The 18,699-nt window shown below is 43.2% G+C and overlaps 1 protein-coding gene across 4 annotated transcripts in view; it reads left to right on the top strand.

The window, feature by feature from the left end:
- Positions 1–2,554: 2,554 nt before the first annotated feature.
- SPATA13 (spermatogenesis associated 13) overlaps positions 2,555–18,699 on the top strand; it is a 159,993-nt gene continuing 143,848 nt past the window's right edge. The window contains exon 1 of one of the 4 annotated variants that reach the window (XM_077341714.1): positions 2,555–2,659. In XM_077341714.1, coding sequence (XP_077197829.1) covers positions 2,582–2,659 — 78 coding nt within the window. In that variant the 5' untranslated portion in view covers positions 2,555–2,581. Of the gene's footprint in view, positions 2,660–16,784; positions 16,902–18,699 lie in introns of those variants that run through there. The other 3 variants (XM_077341704.1, XM_077341708.1, XM_077341712.1) reach the window with 3 other exon arrangements.

The raw sequence follows: 18,699 nt of genomic DNA, 5'->3' as shown, positions 1-18,699 counted from the left end.
AAGAGTGCTGCTCAGTCCTTTCTTCTTGAGCCAGGTGCATGCACGCCGCACAGACAAAACCTAGCAAGTAGCTAGATTGATGCAAGAGGGGCTGGCTAGGAAGAAGCGCTGCTCAGCCATGGTTCATTCTCTCTGTCTCTCTGTCTCTCTCTCTCTCTCTCTCTCTCTTTCACACACACACACTCACTCACTCGTTGCACAGATCCATATTGAAGGGGCTCACCTGCTGCTGTCTCTGGTATTGCTGCTGCATCCCTCCCCAGGAGATGGAAGTGTGCAAGGAGTGCATACTTATGTGTGCATTTGTGAAACATGGCTGAACAGTTCTTTGTCTCAGCAAGCCCCTCTCACATCTCCCTCACAACTCACTGGCTTTTGGTTGTGTGGTGTGCACATGCCTGGTTTGGGAGGAAAGTACTGGGCTGTATGCTGCTCAGTAATTCTCATAGGTGCTCTTCCATAAGGGGCTGGCCACTCAGGTAAGGGTGGTGGGTAGTGGTGCATCCCCAGCCAAGTCAGGGCCAGACATTGAAGAGAGGTGACAGCATCCTTCCAAGCCCTTCAACCCCTGTGTTATCAGGATGTATATGAGAGTAGCCCCACTGGTTTGAGTACATGTATTCTTGTGTCAATCACAGAGGACAAGATCCCAGCTTCATCAGGCTCCTTGCTTTTGGCTGCAGATTATTCCCACCCCTACCACATTTACAGGACTCAGTACATTTACTCTTATGTCAGTCATGGAATGCTCTTAAGCAGCAACTTTGAAGTAGAAAAGATAATTTATTTGTTCAGTCACTTGGCCCCTGGCATTTTAAAACTGAAAATAATAGAATGTAACAAATAGAAGAAGGGTTTTCCCCACTGGGGAGAAAGGTGTGAAGGGCCAATAAACAATCTGGTGGATCTTACATGAGATTGCAAAGCCAAAGGAGGACTTGATCACAGGCTTTCCACTTTTGTCTGCTGGCTTACTCCTGCTCCCTGCCACGTTTATAGGACTCCCCAGTAAATGAACAGGGGAGTTAGGTTTCCACCATGGCCTAGTCCAGGTGTGTGGGATGTGCCATGTTGCTGGGCCATCGTACCAAGAGCCTTACTCTGCAGGATCCGAGCAGCCTAGCTGCCCTACAGGGGACCTTGGGCTTACCTACCCACTGAGGTCACCCACCCACAAGGAGTCACAGTGGTGGGGCTCAACCTAGCAGTAAGAAGTGTGACCATGGTGATAAGAGAAGGATAGAGGGGTGATGCTCCATGAAGATGGCTACCCAAGAGTAAACAAAAGAGCTTGATTGAGGAGCTGCCTTAATGTTAACAGCCCCCTCCCCACCACAAACAAAACCCTTAATTCTTTAGATTCTTAGATGTGGTGCGGAGAATTTATGTGGACATCACAGAGGAAAACAACGAAGAAAACAGTTTTTTGTTTAGCTGACAGGCAGCTATCCCACTTTGTATAGCTTACAGGCAGCTATCCCACTTTGTTGTTGTGTGTCCACCACTGACTAAATCAGGAGTTAACTCTGAGAGCAGAAAGGACCTCCTTAAACTACCAGTTCCTAACAGTGTTAACTTGAAGCTGATATTGCTGATTATACATTCTATCATTAAAGTGTATGTATATAACACACAAATGAAGCAAAGCAAATTCCAAATTTAACTCAAACCTCTTTCTGCTCCTCAGTGCCTATGACCTAGCAATATATATCTTTCATCCCATTACTGTGCTGGTTCAGAATGGTCTCATTGGAGCTGTCTCCAAGGAAATAAATCTAGAATTTACATTTCAGTTTCATGCCCAGGGCTGTGTTATACTGAGATACCATAAGGAACAGCTACAAGTTCTCTAATGATATTCTAGAGGGAATCACTGCTCAGATTAAGTACTGGCAAATTATTCCCACATACATTTTCACCATCTGCAAATACTGTTAACACTAAACAAAGTTGATCATACGGCAGAGAAATATGTCCTGTGTGTTGCCAAGAGAGAGAAGTACTAATTCCCTGTATAAGAGAGATTTATCTATGCAACGCCCAGAAACCATTATTAAAGGTCGATTTTGGGTACGCTTTGGTGGCGCTGAAGAGCAGTTAAACTAAAGACCAGCTTGTATACGCTCAGCTCCCCAAAGACTATGCCTAAATGTACAATGAGTGCCATGGATCTGTCAGCATCGAGATGGAGAGACAAAAGAACGATTCTCAAAGGAGGCTTGTTTCCTCTGCTTGAATAAATGCAACAATTTTATTTGTTTACCCAGATCTCAGCTCCTTCCCCCCCCCCCTCCGCAAACTGTTTGGCTAACCTGTTAGTCTCAACTCAGACTGGTAAAACCAGCTAATCTGATTAGTTCTCTCCCTCTTTCCCTCACACCCACCCACGGAAGAAAGAAGGCTCCTGAGAAAAGCAGGCCCTTGCTGCATTTTAAAGTTTGAGCTTGGATCAATAGGTTAGGGCTCTGTAGAACGCATCGTGCGGTGTAACCCAACTGCAGAACCAGGCTGCATATCCGTGGGGGAAGAAATGTCCCTGATTTTTTCTCACTGGGGCCTCAGGAGCATGTGAATATTAGCCATGTTCCAGGTCACGTTCAACGTGGTGACGGAGAAAGTTACCTTCACCTTGGCAGCCTGCCCCTCCTTCACGTGGAAGGTAAGCTACAAAAAAATGTTTTGAATGTGAGGGAATTTAAAGAGATGGAAAGATGGAGGAGGTTTGCCTTTAATATTCCCAACAAGGTTGATCATAGGAGAAAGCTCTGTATTCATTAACTCCCCCACGTTTTCTACTCTGAAAATCTTTAAGCTTTGAGGGGTGTAAATAGGTTGATTTCCCCTTTGACTCTTCTGTTGTTTTGCCCTGACTCTCAATATTCTGTGCTTCTGGAGCACATTGTGTGATTGGAGGAAGGTTTTTTTTTTGTTAATGTACAAAGTCATATGTAGGGAAATCCTAGAGTGTGTGACAGCCCTTGCTTTGACTGTGGGTGGCCTGAATTTTGCTGTTCTTACCACCAGCATGGGCAGTAGCCAGTTTATTATTAGATAGATTGAATTTTGGTTGGGAGACAAACAAGCAATGGTCTGGTCATCATTCAGTTTAAATAAAGTGAAACATAATATGACCATCAAAATGAAAGAGGTGTAGAATCTAAAGTTAGCAATACCTAGAGATGTGGGCAATGCTCTGAACCAACCTATTTCTACCTACTCCATCACTCTATGGGCTTTTGTGAGATTCCATCCAGGAGGGTTTTCATCTTTTGAAACAAGAAAAATACTCTTCATGGAAAATAGAATGAAGGTTGTTGTTGGGCTGCAGTTGGCGTAGGTTGGGCCAAGAATTTCCCTGAATGAAATTAATAACACAGCCTGGCTTTCACATGCCACATAAGGATTTCAAGTAATCTCCTTCCTCATTGATAAGTTGAAGGTTTCAGCTGTATAAGTGTTGAATGTAGCATGAAAATTACTTCATGTACATATTTCAAGAAGTCAAGCGTACACTCTACACCAGTCTTTCTCAACCAGGGTTCCGTGAAATCCTGAGGTTTCGTGACAGCCCTAGAAGGGTTTTCTGAATGGGTGAGAATTTTTAATATAATATATATTTTTTTAATTGTTAAACATTTATTGGGTAATATGACCATATATATCAGCCTGCCCCCCCATGGCCTATGATGGTCCTTGAGGGGGCAGGAAGAGGAGGGGCCCCAGATGGGCATGTATACAGCTATGCTTCCCAACCATATTCTTCATGATAGAGCCACTTCTGGGGTTTCTTGAAGTCTTAAAAATATTTCACAGGTTTCCCTGGAGAAGAGCCTAGTGCTGGGACCGATTGAGGGCAAAAGAAGAAAGGGATGACAGATAATGAGGTGGCTGGATGGAGTCACTGAAGCAGTCGGTGCGAGCTTAAATGGACTCCGGGAAATGGTAGAGGACAGGAAGGCCTGGAGGATCATTGTCCATGGGGTCGCGATGGGTTGGACATGACTTCGCAACTAACAACAACAACGATGTTAAATAGTGGGTATTAGGTTTTATGATCTTATTTTTATTTTACTGTATTTATATCTCACTTGTCTTTCCCGGGGGGGGGGGGCAGAGAGGTTCTCCTCAGCTCCATTTTGTCCTCACCACAATCCTCTGTGGTAGGTTAGGCTGAGATGCTGTGTCTAACCCAGAGTGACCCAACAGGCTTCCATGGTACACCTGGGGATTCAAAACTGAGTCTCCTAGAGACTGGTAGTCTGACACTCTAACCACGGCGTCACACTGGGGAAAGAGAAAAAGAAGAAAGCAAATCTGATCCTTACCTCAGAGTTCTGGTCTCATCTGAGCGGTTTGGGGACATTTTAAAAATCTGCAGTTGGCCCGTTTCAATTGTGTGTGAATGCATGAATAGAAAATTCAGAAAAGGATAACAAAAGAGGAGGACCATGTCTTTGCAATAGTGCTTGGGGTGTTCTCTCCTGAGTAGCATGGCTTTCCCTTTAACTGTATCCAGATAATCAATGTACAGTTCCCATGCAGCGGAGAGAGTACTTAAATAAACAAATATTGAATAGATTTGTCACATAGCTTCCTCTTTATGCAGGCCAGCAGAAAAAAGTTGATCTCTTTCCATTAACGTTCTGTTTGTAAATGGTTAGTTAATTGACATATTTGTAAATGGTTAGCTAATTGACATTTTGAACCCTTTTAGCATTTCAAACTCATTATTTCCTCTATTCCTATTTACTCTTTGTCAAAGGATATTAATGGGGTCACTTTCTGTGGCAGCTTTAATTTTGCTGAGCATGAGCACCATATTGCTAATAACTGCTTTAGGAAGACAATAAGATTTACTATGCTGAACCGTTAAGAGAAGAGAAAAATTAATTTCAAATGTATTATACGTATTATCTACATCAGGAAATGCATAGAGCTGAAAAGAGTCTCTAGGCTGAGCAATGAATCAGGGAGCTCCCATGTTCAATTTTTCCTCTAACAGCCTTTTTTCAACATTTTGACTATGGGGGAAGCCCTGAAATATTTTTCAGACTTCAAGGAACCCTGGAAGTGGTGACATGGTCCTTCAGAGAAGTGGGTGTGGAAGTAAGATGCAAGACCAGCCAATCAATCAGTTATTTACCGCTTCCATTGTGGAGAAAGATGCCTGTAGAGCAACAAGGGAAGTGGGCTCCAGTGACATCTAGTGATGTCAGTGGCCATCCAAACTTCTGGGGAAAGCCATGTATCCCCTGGGGAGCTCTTGCATAACCCCAGGGTTTCCTGGAATCCTGGTTGGGAATCCCTGCATCATGACTTTAGTATTCCTTGGAGGTCTCCCATCTAAATAATGGTGGCCAGGATCAACACTGCTTCTGATTAGATTAGGCTAGCCTAGGCTATCCTGATCAGGGTATAGAGACAATAATAGACACTATGTAATTTGGAAGCACAGGTTCTGTGTGCTGCTGGCCTTTTTCTGTTTCTATGAGTGGCTCTGAAAGTTTTTCCAGGAACTTTTCCCTTTCCACCCCCATTTAGCTCATCTTTACCTAGAAGGTAATTTACAAGGGCATTTCTTGCTGCCTGTGGTTTATTCTAATTAAGAAGGGATATAGATTTGAACTTGGGTCAGGGGCTTTTGAGCTGTAGCCCCTTGCAATTTAATGTAAAGCAAGTTAGATGCTGTTGGGTATTATTTTCTGACTATCCTTTGTTGAATTTATGATTTATCAGAATAAAAGAACAATCACGTCGGCATTCTATAAGATTAAACGGGACCGCATTTTTATGTATGTGTGTGATGTCAAGGATTTTGTTGTGTTGCTGGGAGCATCTCTTAGACCGTTTACGCACTGGAGGTTTCATGCTGGGCTGCAGGCTGGAGTTTTAGTCGTGGCAGATTGCCCCACCTCTTCCTGCACCCACATGGGGGAGCATTTGGCCCAGGGCACCTCATCTGCCTCCGATTTGTGCTCCTTCACGAGAGCTGGAGCAGTGAAGTTCTCAGTGCATAAACGGTCTTAGGGCTACCAGCTGTGGATTGGGAAATAACTGGGGAATTTGGGGGTGGAGTAGGCAGGATATGGGGTGGAAAGGGACCTCGGTGGAATATGATGCTGTGGAGTCCACCCTCCAAAGCAGCCATTTTATCCAGGGGAACTGATCTCTGTTGCCTGAGGAAGAGCTGTAAAACCGGGAGTTTCCAGGTCTTACCAGGGACTAGTATTCCTAGGTACTACCTCCACATACTACAAGAGTTCTCCTCTCAATATGATTTAACCTATATTTGACGGATTTTTCCAGGTAGAGATGTTAAAAAAATACTATAAGTTCTGAGCAGACTGAGTTCTGCAGTCTTTAACAGAGGCAGGTGGTGGGCACAGAATGCTGAGATAGAAATAGTCTCATTGTGTACTTACTGTGTGAGAATTAGCCATATTCAAGGTTGATTGTCTCTAAATGCTGGCTGTTGCCTTGCTGTAACTGGTTGCAAGGAAACTAGCAATAAATACTTCCCGTTTTGTCATTTCCTGTTCTTAAACATTTCCTGTTCCTAATGATGGATGTCGGTACAGTCTTGAAGCTTCTTGGCTCTTATGTCATCAAGCTTGATATGAAATGGGTGAAAAAGATAATGTGATTCTGTCTGCCTGACAGCAGTTGGAACATAATACAAACTTGTAGCCAATTTTTAAAAATGAGCCATGCCTGGGTCTAAAGCACTGTGTCTTTTTCAGCTAATAAGAGCTATTAGGACTGAGAACTTATCCATCTTCAACAGTACAGTAGAGTAGTTTATTTTAAAGGCTACTGTTGAGCCATTGAAAGCTAAAGCAGTAACCATGAAAAAGGAAAGAGGACAAGGGCAATTAATTTTAGTTATTATCTGCACCACATTTCTCCATCATGGTTTCTGTTAAGCACTGTTCCATTCCCATCTTTTAAATTATGGGTGTAATTTATCTGACAGATACCTAGTTCCATAATATTCAACATTGGTTTGTATCCAGCATTTCCCTTCTGCCAAGTTGGATCCAATTATTCCCTTCCATTTAATCTCCCCACCCTCCACACACACATTGGAAGAAATTATCAAAGGACTTAGTGTAAGGGAGTCATTGGATCCAGCTTGGCAGGAGGGAATTGCTGGACACAACCCATAATTTCTTACACTCTTACACAATATTCATCTAATTCCTTCTCACAGTACTGTTGTCAAGGCTGTATTGTATAGTCAGCAAGGACTACTGCTTCCAAGTGTTATGTGGGGTAGAGGGGAGTAGAATATTTGAATCCTTCCCTATGAGATTCTACATGGACACAGAGTTGGGCTCATCTTAGCATTTCTTTCCAATTCGTAGTTTTTTAAATATTCAAAGCTTGACTGCAGCAGCAACCTTGTTGCTTCAGACCAACACAGCTACCCAACTGAATTTAAGATGTTTAGTTAGTGTTTCTTTGGGGAAGAATTCAGATTTATTAGTAGTCCAATTCCCATTTATCATCTGACTTCCCATCTAGGAGCCATGGCCAGCAAAGGCTTTTGTCTGGTTAACCTCACAATGTCTTTGTCACTTGACTGCATTAAGGTAATGTAGAGTTCATACAAATGTATCACTGAGGGACTATTCTGGAAGTGGCAATTTTTACCGCTGTGTAAACAGATGCATTGCTTCTGTTTTCAGTTAAGCTCTTCTTTTTTAAAAAAAAAATCCCGGTTGTACAGTTTCTTATAATATTGTAGCATTTGAGTGGCAAAGATCCATCCATGGAAAGCATGCATTCACGATGAGCCCTCCTTGTCCCTGCCAATTAGAATCATAGTGTTGGAAGGGACCTCCACGGTTATCTAATCCAACCCCCTACAGAATGCAGAAAACTCACAACTACCTGCCCACACATAATGTCCCCAATTCTATGCCCAGATGATGCCCCCCACCCCCCCAAAAAAAAACAGAATCCCTGGCCAGCCTGACCTGGAGGAAATTTGCCTTCTGACCCCAAAGTGGTAATCAGCATTTCCCTGGGCATGCAAGAAAAGACAGGCTGGTGTTTGTCTCTCACGCAAACACAGCATGGATCAGGAAAGGTGGCTACACCCTGACACACACATATATACTCCCCGCCATATATCTTCAAGCCATCCTCAGCTGATTTGATAACATAAAGATTGCCTGGCCTCCGTACACGCAATGTTATTGAGACCAGTTGGTCAGAATTGCCTCATCAATTGCCCCGGCTCTGGCACATCAAAAACAAATAAATGGGGATAGTTTTTTGGGAGAGCAGCCTTATTGCAAGTCCTGACCTCCATCTGCAAGGACTCTGCCTTGGGTAAGGACTCTGCTTTGGGTAAGGCATTTTCTAAGAGAAATTTGACTGGCCTGGAACTCACTTGTCTCCCAGCTGTAGGGGGAGATGAAACCAGTACGGGTTCATTTTCCCTATAATCTTTGTCACACAGTGTACTTGTATTGTCACTCCAGCTTGCTGTAGCTTTAAAATATCTTTTAATAACACCTTTTCCCCAAACATTTGGCTCTGGTGTGTTTTATTAGCTCTCTGCTTGTGGTGAGATCTCCGGAGGAGCAGCCTGAGTCTGGCTTACCTCACAAGAGGGGAGAGAGGGAGACCCCTAAATCTCCCTCACAGGCACAAAACCACCTGCTCCTTCCTCTGCTAATGGAAAGGGGAGGAAGGGTGATTTCTTCCCCTTCCATTGTTGGCAGAGTTCAGGAAATAACCCAATCCATTCTTGCTTTCAATGACTCTACTTTGAAAGGATTTTGCAAAAAGACAGTAACTGACTGCAGACCACTAATGCAATGGAGAGGCCTTCAGAACACAAGCACTAATACATACTAACAGACAACCGGAAGAAACAACAAGAGGTAGGTTGAACTGCAAAAGAAAATATTCAGTAAAGCCTAAACACTCAGAGCTTTTCTGCACAACTTAAAAAATAGCGTTATGCCAGCTTAATGGCGTAGCACTAAAAATAATTGTGCCTCTGGGCATTCCTCATGTTCTGCCAGTCTCACTTCCATCTGCTGCCTTTTTGCATTTCTTGCACTCTGCATACCTGCTTGAAATGGCGGAAAAGATCAACACACTTTACGCAGGACACTTTTCTGCCTGTCAATCAAGCCAGGCAACCAATCCCCTTTCTCAACCTTTTAAAGGGCCCGTGATGCCCGCTATTTTTTTAAAAACCTTCTTCGTTGAAACGTATATGCATCTAATCATAGATGCATAGTGATTCTTGAATGCAACCCATTATGAACTCAAGAGTCTTGATACTGAAAAAAAAATCTCATTCCTGATTTTTTTGGGGGGGGGGGACTTTAGAGAGCCATGCTTTGTCTGACTACTTGGGAAAACTTTTTTTTTTTTTTTGCTTTGCCTGCATGCTTGTACACCTATTTGTTGCTTTAGGCAGTTTGCTTAAAAAAAATCATCCCCAGGAGAAGGGAAAGGGAGGTAGGTGCGAGGGTGGGACATTGGAGGCAGAGATAGCGCTTCTTCGCCTCCATACAGTTCTTTAGTGTTTGGCCTGCTGGTTGCTCTCCTCTAGTCTTCAGCAGGTCAGCATTTCACTATATTTATGGCATGCGGAAAGGTCCTCAAAATTGCACCACAGCTTCCCCTCAGGGCCTGCAAAAAGGAGCTCTTCTGCCAGGCATTTGATTGAGGCAACATCTATGGGGTCCCTTTAGATGGCGTAGGTGCCACATACACTCCAATGGCACAATCACTGGACCTAACAATCAGAGTAGTTCAGCAGTGGATTAGATTGCCTAAGGAGGTGGTGAGCCCCCCTCTCCCACTGGCGGTCTTTAAGCAGTGGCTGGACAGATGGGTGTTCTAGGCTGATCCGACATTGAGTTGAGGGGGGTTGAACTAGATGGCCTGTATGACTCCTTCCAGCTCTGTGATTCTATGCTGTTTTATTCTTTTCTTTATTATTTGTGTGCCAGTTTGCTGCTATTCACAAGTCTTACCAAATGTGTAATCTCAAACGTAACTGTATTTATCACCAAGTGACTTGTACATCTTGACTCTAATTAGCCCTTCGGGCAATTAATCCCTTCACCTATATGTGACATTTGAAGAATCTGTTTCAATGCATCTGAAGGAATTTGCATCTATAGGTGCTAAACCTCCCAGTTCTCACTTAGAAGAAGAAGAGTTGGTTCTTATATGCCGCTTTTCCCTACCCGAAGGAGGCTCAAAGCGGCTTACAGTCACCTTCCCATTCCTCTCCCCACAACAGACACCCTGTGGGGTGGGTGAGGCTGAGAGAGCCCTGATATTCCTGCTCGGTCAGAACAGTTTTATCAGTGCCATGGTGAGCCCAAGGTCACCCAGCTGGTTGCATGTGGGGGAGCGCAGAATCGAACCCAGCATGCCAGATTAGAAGTCTGCACTCCTAACCACTACACCACTACATTCTCACATCTGTTTGTTAACTCTTGTATCGTAATTTATTGCCATTTGCAGATCTCATCAACTGCATCTAATCTCAGCTATAATCGCCCATCTTGACTAACCAACCCTTCCTGGCAACTGCCCCCCCCCTTCCTAAATGTAATGGTTGAGGACATTATTTTTCACCGTATCTAAAGAAAGTGTGCATGCACACGAAAGCTTATACCTTGTGTAAAACCTCCTGGATCTTAAAAGGTTCCAGTGGACTCAGATTTAGTTCTGATGTTCAAAAATGCATCCTTGCAGTAAAATCTTTGCAAAAGCTCCACCTTGTGGCCGACAACTTTATCTTATCCCCTATTTTTATATCTTCAAACTCTCCCCACAACTTGTGGAGTCTGAGACCGCGTGATGATAACATTTTGATTTCGAGCAATAAATGCTTTCTTCTTTGAATCACTGGGACACTAGGAATGCATTGCTCAGCGGCGCACAGTTAAAAATGCTTTCTAATCTTTTACAAAGTAAAAGGCCTGTCCCTGCCAGAGAGATCTTTGCTATCTCAGTTTAGATGGAGTGTGGGAAGGAAGCATGAAGAGTGACTGAGACTAAATGCAAGCACATTTAGTCCCAGATCTTTAGGCTGAGTTCTAAAGGTGGACGGAATAAGCCTTTGTAAAGGGGATGTGTTCTGAGAAGGAAGGGAGAGAATTAAGCAGCAGAATGCAGATGTTTAGGGAGACAGTTTGAGGCATAAAGGAAGAGTTGTTTGCTGGAACACATACAGCTGCCATAAACACTGGGCTATTAAAGCCAGCATTGTCTGCTCTGACTGGCAGTGGCACTCTGGTTCCAGGCATTGGCATTGTCTGTTGGCTTTCCACTGGAAATGCCAGGGATTGAATCTGGGACCTTCTGCATGCAAAGCAGATGCTTTACCACTGAAGCACAAAAGACCTACAGATGGCTGGCAGTGCTATCCTAAACAGAGTTGTGGTCTTCAGAATCCTTTGAAGACACCGGGCTTATAAAGGTGTGACTCTGCTTAGCATCACAGCATAAACCTTGGAGCAGCAAATGTAGTTGACAGAGTGATTGTTAGGGTTTGCGTGTTGTAGAAATTGGTATCCTTCCTTTTGCCTGTTGAACTCATAGCCCGTTAAGATCTATTCTTGAAGTAACTTTTAATATCTTTGCTTGGTGCCTCTGCACTATTTTAGAACTCCTTGTTATTTTTTCTGCTATTGCTTTGCTTTGGCTTACCCTTCAACAGGACAAGAGGTAAAGTATCTCTTCGGAAATCTCTGAAGTCTTGCAGGCTTATACAGTCTTAATCACTACTCAGGGCCTTTCTGCATGCAATAAATATATTGAAATGCTTACCTAATGTAGGCGTTATATTCTGTCCACTTTGCATGACGTCGTCCACATCCAGCATCTGGGCAGTAACCAGCTGGCTGCATCTTTTTAAAGTGCGAGTTGGGGAATCTCATAAAGTGGATTCTCCAACCTATTTAGCACTAGCTAAGGGGGAGCAACCAGCAGGCAACCAGCAGAGGGAAGGTACGGAGGCTCAAACGTGCTACAGTCCTCTGTATTGACCCACACCTGCCTCCCTCACCCAGGACCAGGAATTTCTTTGAAAAAATGGCTAACTTCCTGGAGCAACGAATAGGCAGACGTATAGGCAATGCCAGAAATGAAAGAAAATGTTTCTCTTTGTTGTGCCACAAAGTTTTCTCCCCACCCCATCAGAAACAATTTCCCCACCCCAAATCAAAGGACTCATGAATCACTAAGGGCCCGATCTGGCCGATTTGGCTTCGGCACTCATTAAAGTCAATGTAGCCTTTGGGTATAATGGGAATTTCAGCTTCTCTGCCATTTCCAGCAGCAGTTGTGGAGGATGAGGCGCGCAAAAGGGTGGCAGACAAAGGTGAGGAGGGGCTGGGAAAACGAGATATAATCAAGCGCTTTTGCCATTCAGCTGTTTTTACTAATGTGCGGAAATGCCCTCAGAATCTGACTATTCATTGAGTAAAGGAGTAATTATTCCATTTCAGAACTATGTACTGTTAATTTCTTCTTAGCTTGCCTGTATCCTTTCCCTATCAGCCTACATCACAATGTCTGGTGCTTAAAATAGTTTTGGGACCTATTATATGGCATGAAATGAAGGTTCCTTACTTTTACATTTCAAATACTGAGTGGGAGTAACTTCAAAAAGTAATTGCTTTGCATCTTAGAAGGGTTTTCTGTGTAATTTTAATGTGAGGTCGGGTTTGCATGGCAGAGTTCTGTAACTTCTTACAGATGTATCATTGCACTTTGAAATTCTGGAACAAATAGCTTGCTTAAGAAATGTGGGAAGAATAGAGAAGAGAACAAATTAAATTGCTCACAGAACAAAGACGCCAGCAAGAAGGGCAGATTAACTGCAAAATTAACTTCTGATGATATTGTCCAGTGATTTACTGCACCAGAAACTGATTTAGGATGGCTATGAAAATTGTGGTAGTAGTGTAACATCACAAAATCTTAGGGCCATCCCTGTTTAAGTGACTTGAATGGGTCGATTTAGGCCGATTGTGAGTGAGTGGGCAGGAAGGGATGTGTCAGTGTTTGTCTCTTGTGGCCCTTGGTGTGGTGGCTAGGAACATGGACTTCTAACCTGGTGAGCTGGGTTTGATTCTCCTCTCCTCCTCCACATGCAGTCAGCTGGGTGACCTTGGGCTCACCACAGCACTGATAAAGCTGTTCTGACCGGGCTCTCTCAGCCTCCCCTACCTCACAGGGTGTCTGTTGTGGGGAGAGGAAAGGGAAGGCGATTCTAAGCTGTTTTGAGACTCAAAAGGGCCCGTCCAGGAGGGCTGCGGATGGTGCCCATGGTATTGCAGGGAATGCAGGAGTAGGGTTGGGGGCTTTGGCATCCAAAGTGGCCATTCCCAGCTGAAGCAGCCAGTGCCGCAGCGTGGGGGGAGGGGAGGCATGGGTGCTGGCATGCTGGTAGGCACATATGTGCTCTGTGCCTTTGTGTGTGCACCAACTGGTGCGCCAGTGCCTGTGCCTCCCCCCGTGCCAGGGCGCTGGCTGCTTTGGGTGGGAATGGCCACTTTAGACACCGACGCTCCGAACCCTACTCCCGCATTCCATGCAACACTGTGGGCACCATCCGCGGCCCTCCTGGGCAGGTCCTTTTGATTTTGGCAGCCAGTTCCCTAACTTGTGGCCAAGTCCATTAAGGCAGGAGGGGAAAGCCCACAGACCCCCTCTGGAGCTCCTGCAGACGCCCAGGGGTCCATGGATCCCTGGTTGTGACTCCATGCTCTAGTAATATCCCAACCTGGAGCTGGGGACCCTCGGGTTTAGTCTGTTTAAATGCTTTTGTACGTGTGCATGTAAAACCAATACAATAGTTTCTTTACAAATGACAGGACTTTGACTGATTCCACTTGGACCAAGGGGCTACAAATGTGCAAGCTATATTTGAGATCGCAGCCATGGTGTGTTTTGCAATAATGTGATGGAAGCAGGTCTAGAATTCTTCATTATCCAGGCTGACTCCTCCTCTCTCTTTTTTCTTGCTTCAGCTTCTGATTAATTTGTAAGTTGCGTAAACAGATCAGTGACTGGAGTGAGTTAAAGGGGGGGGGTGTTATTTCAGGATAACGAACCATGTGAATATGTGCTCCGGTGAAGACCTACATTGAATCAAGGCATAGATTTTATCTGTTTTCTGCCATTTGTAGACAACAGAAACAGCACAGCCCAATTAACACAGAGTCACCAATTTGCTTGCGTTCAGGATGATTAATCTACTAGAGCAAAACAGCACAGCTCGCATCCAGTAATTTGCTTCTTTCTCGAATGATAGGATAGATTGGTGTGTGTGTGTGTGTGTGGGGGGTGTTCTTCTAGATCAGTGGTCTTCAAGAACACCAAGTGTTCTTTTGTGATTAGAAGCTCAGTAATGGGCCTGTCTGTCATGTGTAATTGCCTCACATATTGTGCAGATTCAGAGGGGTGTTGCAGTTTGTGCAGGACTCTGTTTTTCTTGGCCAGTCAGGGTGGCCAAACTGTGCCTCTCCAGATGTCCATGGACTACAATTCCCATGAACCCCTGATGGAATTGTAGTCCATGGACATTTGGAGAGCTACAGTTTGGCCAGCCTGGCAAGCAAATTAGTATAATCTAAATTGCAAACTAGGTTTATTGTAGGTGTTAAAGCCACAAGAGAGACTTAAGCCAAAGCTGTTTCTTTCTGCTTTCTATATTTTGTCTTACCATAGTACATCTCCCAACAGGCAGTGCTTCTAGTTGATTATATCCACTACTATATCTTGGATCACTGTAGAAATATCTTGGGATCTTTTTTTTTTTTTTTTTTTAATTCAGTTTTTATTGTTATTTGTTCTTATAAAAAGCATTTACAGAAAAGCAAAAAACAAAAACAGAAAAGCAAAAAACAGAAAAAGCGACCAGCTGATAAGTGTCATCAATACACGTATATCATACTTGATGTAGTCTGATATTATCTCAAGAGATATATAGTCAGTTCCCATTACATATTGGTCCTACTCTAACAGTTACTGCTGTCTTTCTTAAGAAAGTCCAAATAATCACTCCACTGTTCATCATATTCTTTCGGAGATCTCTTCTTAACCATGTTGGTGAGTCTTGCCATTTTTGCTAAGTCCGCTAATTTATCAAGCCATGTAGAAATAGTTGGAGTCTCAGTCGCCTTCCAGTGCTTCGCCCACACCAACCGTGCCGCCGTAGTTGCATGGAAGAAGAAGATTCTAGAAGAAGTAGGTAAAGCACTTGGGTGGAAGCTTAGCAGCATAGATTCAGGCTTCATTGGGTATCGCATTTTAAATATTTCCTGTAACACCATATGTATTTTAACCCAATACTTTTTTGCTTTTTCACAATTCCACCACATGTGATAAAAAGAACCTACTGCTTTATGACATTTCCAACATTTATTATCAAACCTATCTGAGATTTTTGCAATGACCTTTGGAGTAATATACCATCTATAAAACATCTTATACCAATTTTCCCTTAAAATTTGGCTGTTAGTTTGTTTAGGAATTTTGGTCCAAACTCGCTCCCATTCCTCCATACCAATTATGGAGCCCAGGTTTTGCATCCATTTAATCATACAATTCTTTACTTGTTCTGACTCAGTCTCGGATTTCAAAAGAAGTTTATAGATCTGGCCCTGTAGGTGTGGTTTTTTGAGCAATAACATGTTTTCAAAATCACTAAGAGGTGAGTTTTTGTCCACTCGAATCTCAAAGTCTGTTTTTAGTCTGGCTTTCAGTTGGTTATACTCCATCCATCGTAGCTCATATCCTTCTTTGTTTAATTCTTGCAGACTCTTGAGCTCACCTGTTCTCGTTAACAAGTCCTTGTACATTGGGCATGTTATTCTTCTTTGCTGTTGTCTGGAAAAATACGCCTCTATTGGCGATTTCAGTAAATATGATGAGGAGCAAAGTCTTGTTTTGTATTTATTCCAGATCTTTAGTAGGGATCTTGTCCAAAAGCTGACCTTGGGTTTTTCCTTTCCTTTTGTTTTCAAAGAGGGCCAGAGCATTTCATGGAAGCTTTGCTTACTATCTGCCTTTTCCAACACCAAATCTCTTGTCATTGGATCAATTATCCAGTCTGCCACTGCTGTCAGTGTTGCCGCATGTAGGTATAATTTTAGATTTGGGACGCCCTGTCCCCCTCTCTTCTTGTCATCTTGTAGAATTCTAAAGGCAATTCTTGGCCTCTTATAGTTCCAAATGAACTTATTTATTTCAGACTGCCATTTATTTACCACAGAGTCATTAATATCTATTGGCAGAGTTTGAAAGAGGAAGTTAAATTTTGGTAATATTGACATTTTTACTGTGGCCATTCTTGCTGACCACGAAAGGTTCAGGCTGTTCCACTTCTTAATGTCCTGTTGGATTTGTGACCAGAGCTCCCCGTAGTTGTTAGCAAACAAGGTATCAGAGCGATTTCCAATTTGTACTCCTAGAGAAATATCTTGGGATCTTAACAGCTTTCTGACCTAGAAAAATCTTGAAATCTGGTTTTCCAGCTGTGTCTATGGAACTGTGGAGTCCCTTGTTAAGTAATTGAGGGTTCCTGAACAAGATCAGTAATGGTGAACAACTTGTCTTTAAGCTCACCTGCAATACACAGGTGAGCTTAGCTTATGTGTTATGGACTCAAGTTCACTCAAGGTATCAGCTGAGCCAAACCGGCCCCAAATAAACTCCAAATTGGTAATGTTCTGGAATGTATGTTCTTCTGTGACATGCAGGAGTTCCATGGAGGATGCATTAAGGCTGTTCAACCATCACTTTGATAGCAGAGTCAACTCATGTGTCCTGGGCTCTGCAGGCCAGCCTGATGAGGTCCAGAGAGTAAGGCTTGGGGCCAGGGAGTTGCTGACCGCCACTGTGGGATGGTAGGTGAATTTCCTCCAGGTCAGGCTGGATTCTGGAGCTTTTTGGTGGGGGATCACTTGGGCATGAAATTGGGGTCGCTGTGGGTAGATAGGTAGTTGTGAGTGTCCTGCATAGTGCAGGGGGTTGGACTAGATGGCCGTGGAGGTCCCTTCCAACTCTATGATTCTAGCAGGAGCCAGAAGCCTGGAACTAACACATAGGCTTGGGCTAGTGCATCAATTGACCCAGCAAGGCAACTTTGCCAAGCCTCAGTTTAATAGGCTGGGAAGTAATCTGGCTCAGCTGCCCTGCTGGCAGGTGTTAAACTCCTGTGGCTGCACTGTGCCTTGGCCGGGATCCTGCAAAGAGTTGTTGCTCTCATTCTCTGGCTCTGATATGTTTTTCTACTAGCTTCCTTTTTCTTTTCTTTTCTTTTTGCCTCCTGAGTACAATTCAGAATGGTGGTTTTGGCCAAAAAGTGTTTAACTTTTTTTCTGGGAACACAGAATTCTTCCATATGAACCTACAATCAATGTTAGTGATTTTTTTCCTGTCCTTCCCCATCATTGAAACTTGGGTGGATGGTGACTTGAAGCAGGGTCTTTCCTGTGCTGGCACCCCATTTGTGGAATATCCTTTCCAGAGAAAACACTATTTCTTTTGCCTTATGGATGTCAAACTAAAACCATCAGACTTGTCAAGGCTTTTGGTGTTTAAATATGGTCGGACATTATGCTGGTATTTAAGGGCTGTTCATTTTTAAGTAATATGCTAGTTTTTTTATTTTTATCCTTCATTGGAAGCTTCTTTGGAGAGAAAAATGATAAGATACAAATATTTTCAGTAAAATGTTGCTTATTAAACCATCCCCCGAACTGGAAATCCATAGTTGCAATTGTGACTTATACCACTAGAGGTCGGAAGAAAACAACTGCATGTAGACAACTCAGCCAAGGATCATCATATTCATAATTTTTCATCACTTCCACTTGTCTTCCCAATTAGTCAAACAGCATGCCTTGATTTTTTTAGAACTGATTTTCCTTCTCTGTTGTTTTGCTCCGCAACCAAGAGCTACTTTTGAAATATTGCATGTGTCAACATTTGCCATGCATTTTCTTGCTCATAAGAACAGAACTTGTAAAAAAATACACTGACAAGTCTAGTAATGTTTATATTTATTAGATTTTTAGATCGCCCTCCCAGAAAGCTGAAGTTTTTATGGCGCTGTAACTCTGCCATTGTTACATTGTCTAAGGAAGGGCACATGCACATGAAAGCTTGAATAAATCTTTGTTGGTCTTAAAGGTGCCATTGGACTCATTTTGTTCTTACATTGCCTAAGGTCTTATTTTTTTGAGCTTGCGTGCATTTCAATGCAAGACCTTAAAAGGCCTGATAAAATATGCAAAGTGCTAAATATATTTTTTTCCTGCAGTTGGTTGAAATACTATTAGTATCTTGATAGGAACAGGGACACTGGACAGATCAGAGCTTTCATGCACAGCTTTGCAAAACAGTTGGGACAAGAAGTAAAAGAACATTTGTTTCCAGATTTCCATGTACCAGGGCTTCCTTTTCAATCTGTGTCCAAGCTGCTGACATTTCCTTGTGGTTGCTTTTATGTGGGAAGGTGTTTCCTTTATTTAGCAGTAACATACCAAATGATTTATCCTTGAATACCCGAGTAGTCTGGGCCAGTGATACATTTTATAGAGAGGTTCTCTACCTTCTTACTTTCTTCTCCTTCTGATCAACATTTAAAGGAATTACCTTGCCAGTCAGTGCGCCTGTCACAAGGTTGGGTTTATAAGACTT

This window comes from Paroedura picta, chromosome 6 (assembly GCF_049243985.1).
Source record: "Paroedura picta isolate Pp20150507F chromosome 6, Ppicta_v3.0, whole genome shotgun sequence".
Taxonomy (NCBI): domain Eukaryota; kingdom Metazoa; phylum Chordata; class Lepidosauria; order Squamata; family Gekkonidae; genus Paroedura; species Paroedura picta.
The sequence above is the reverse complement of the archived record's forward strand: the minus strand, read 5'-3'. Positions and strand labels throughout refer to the sequence as shown.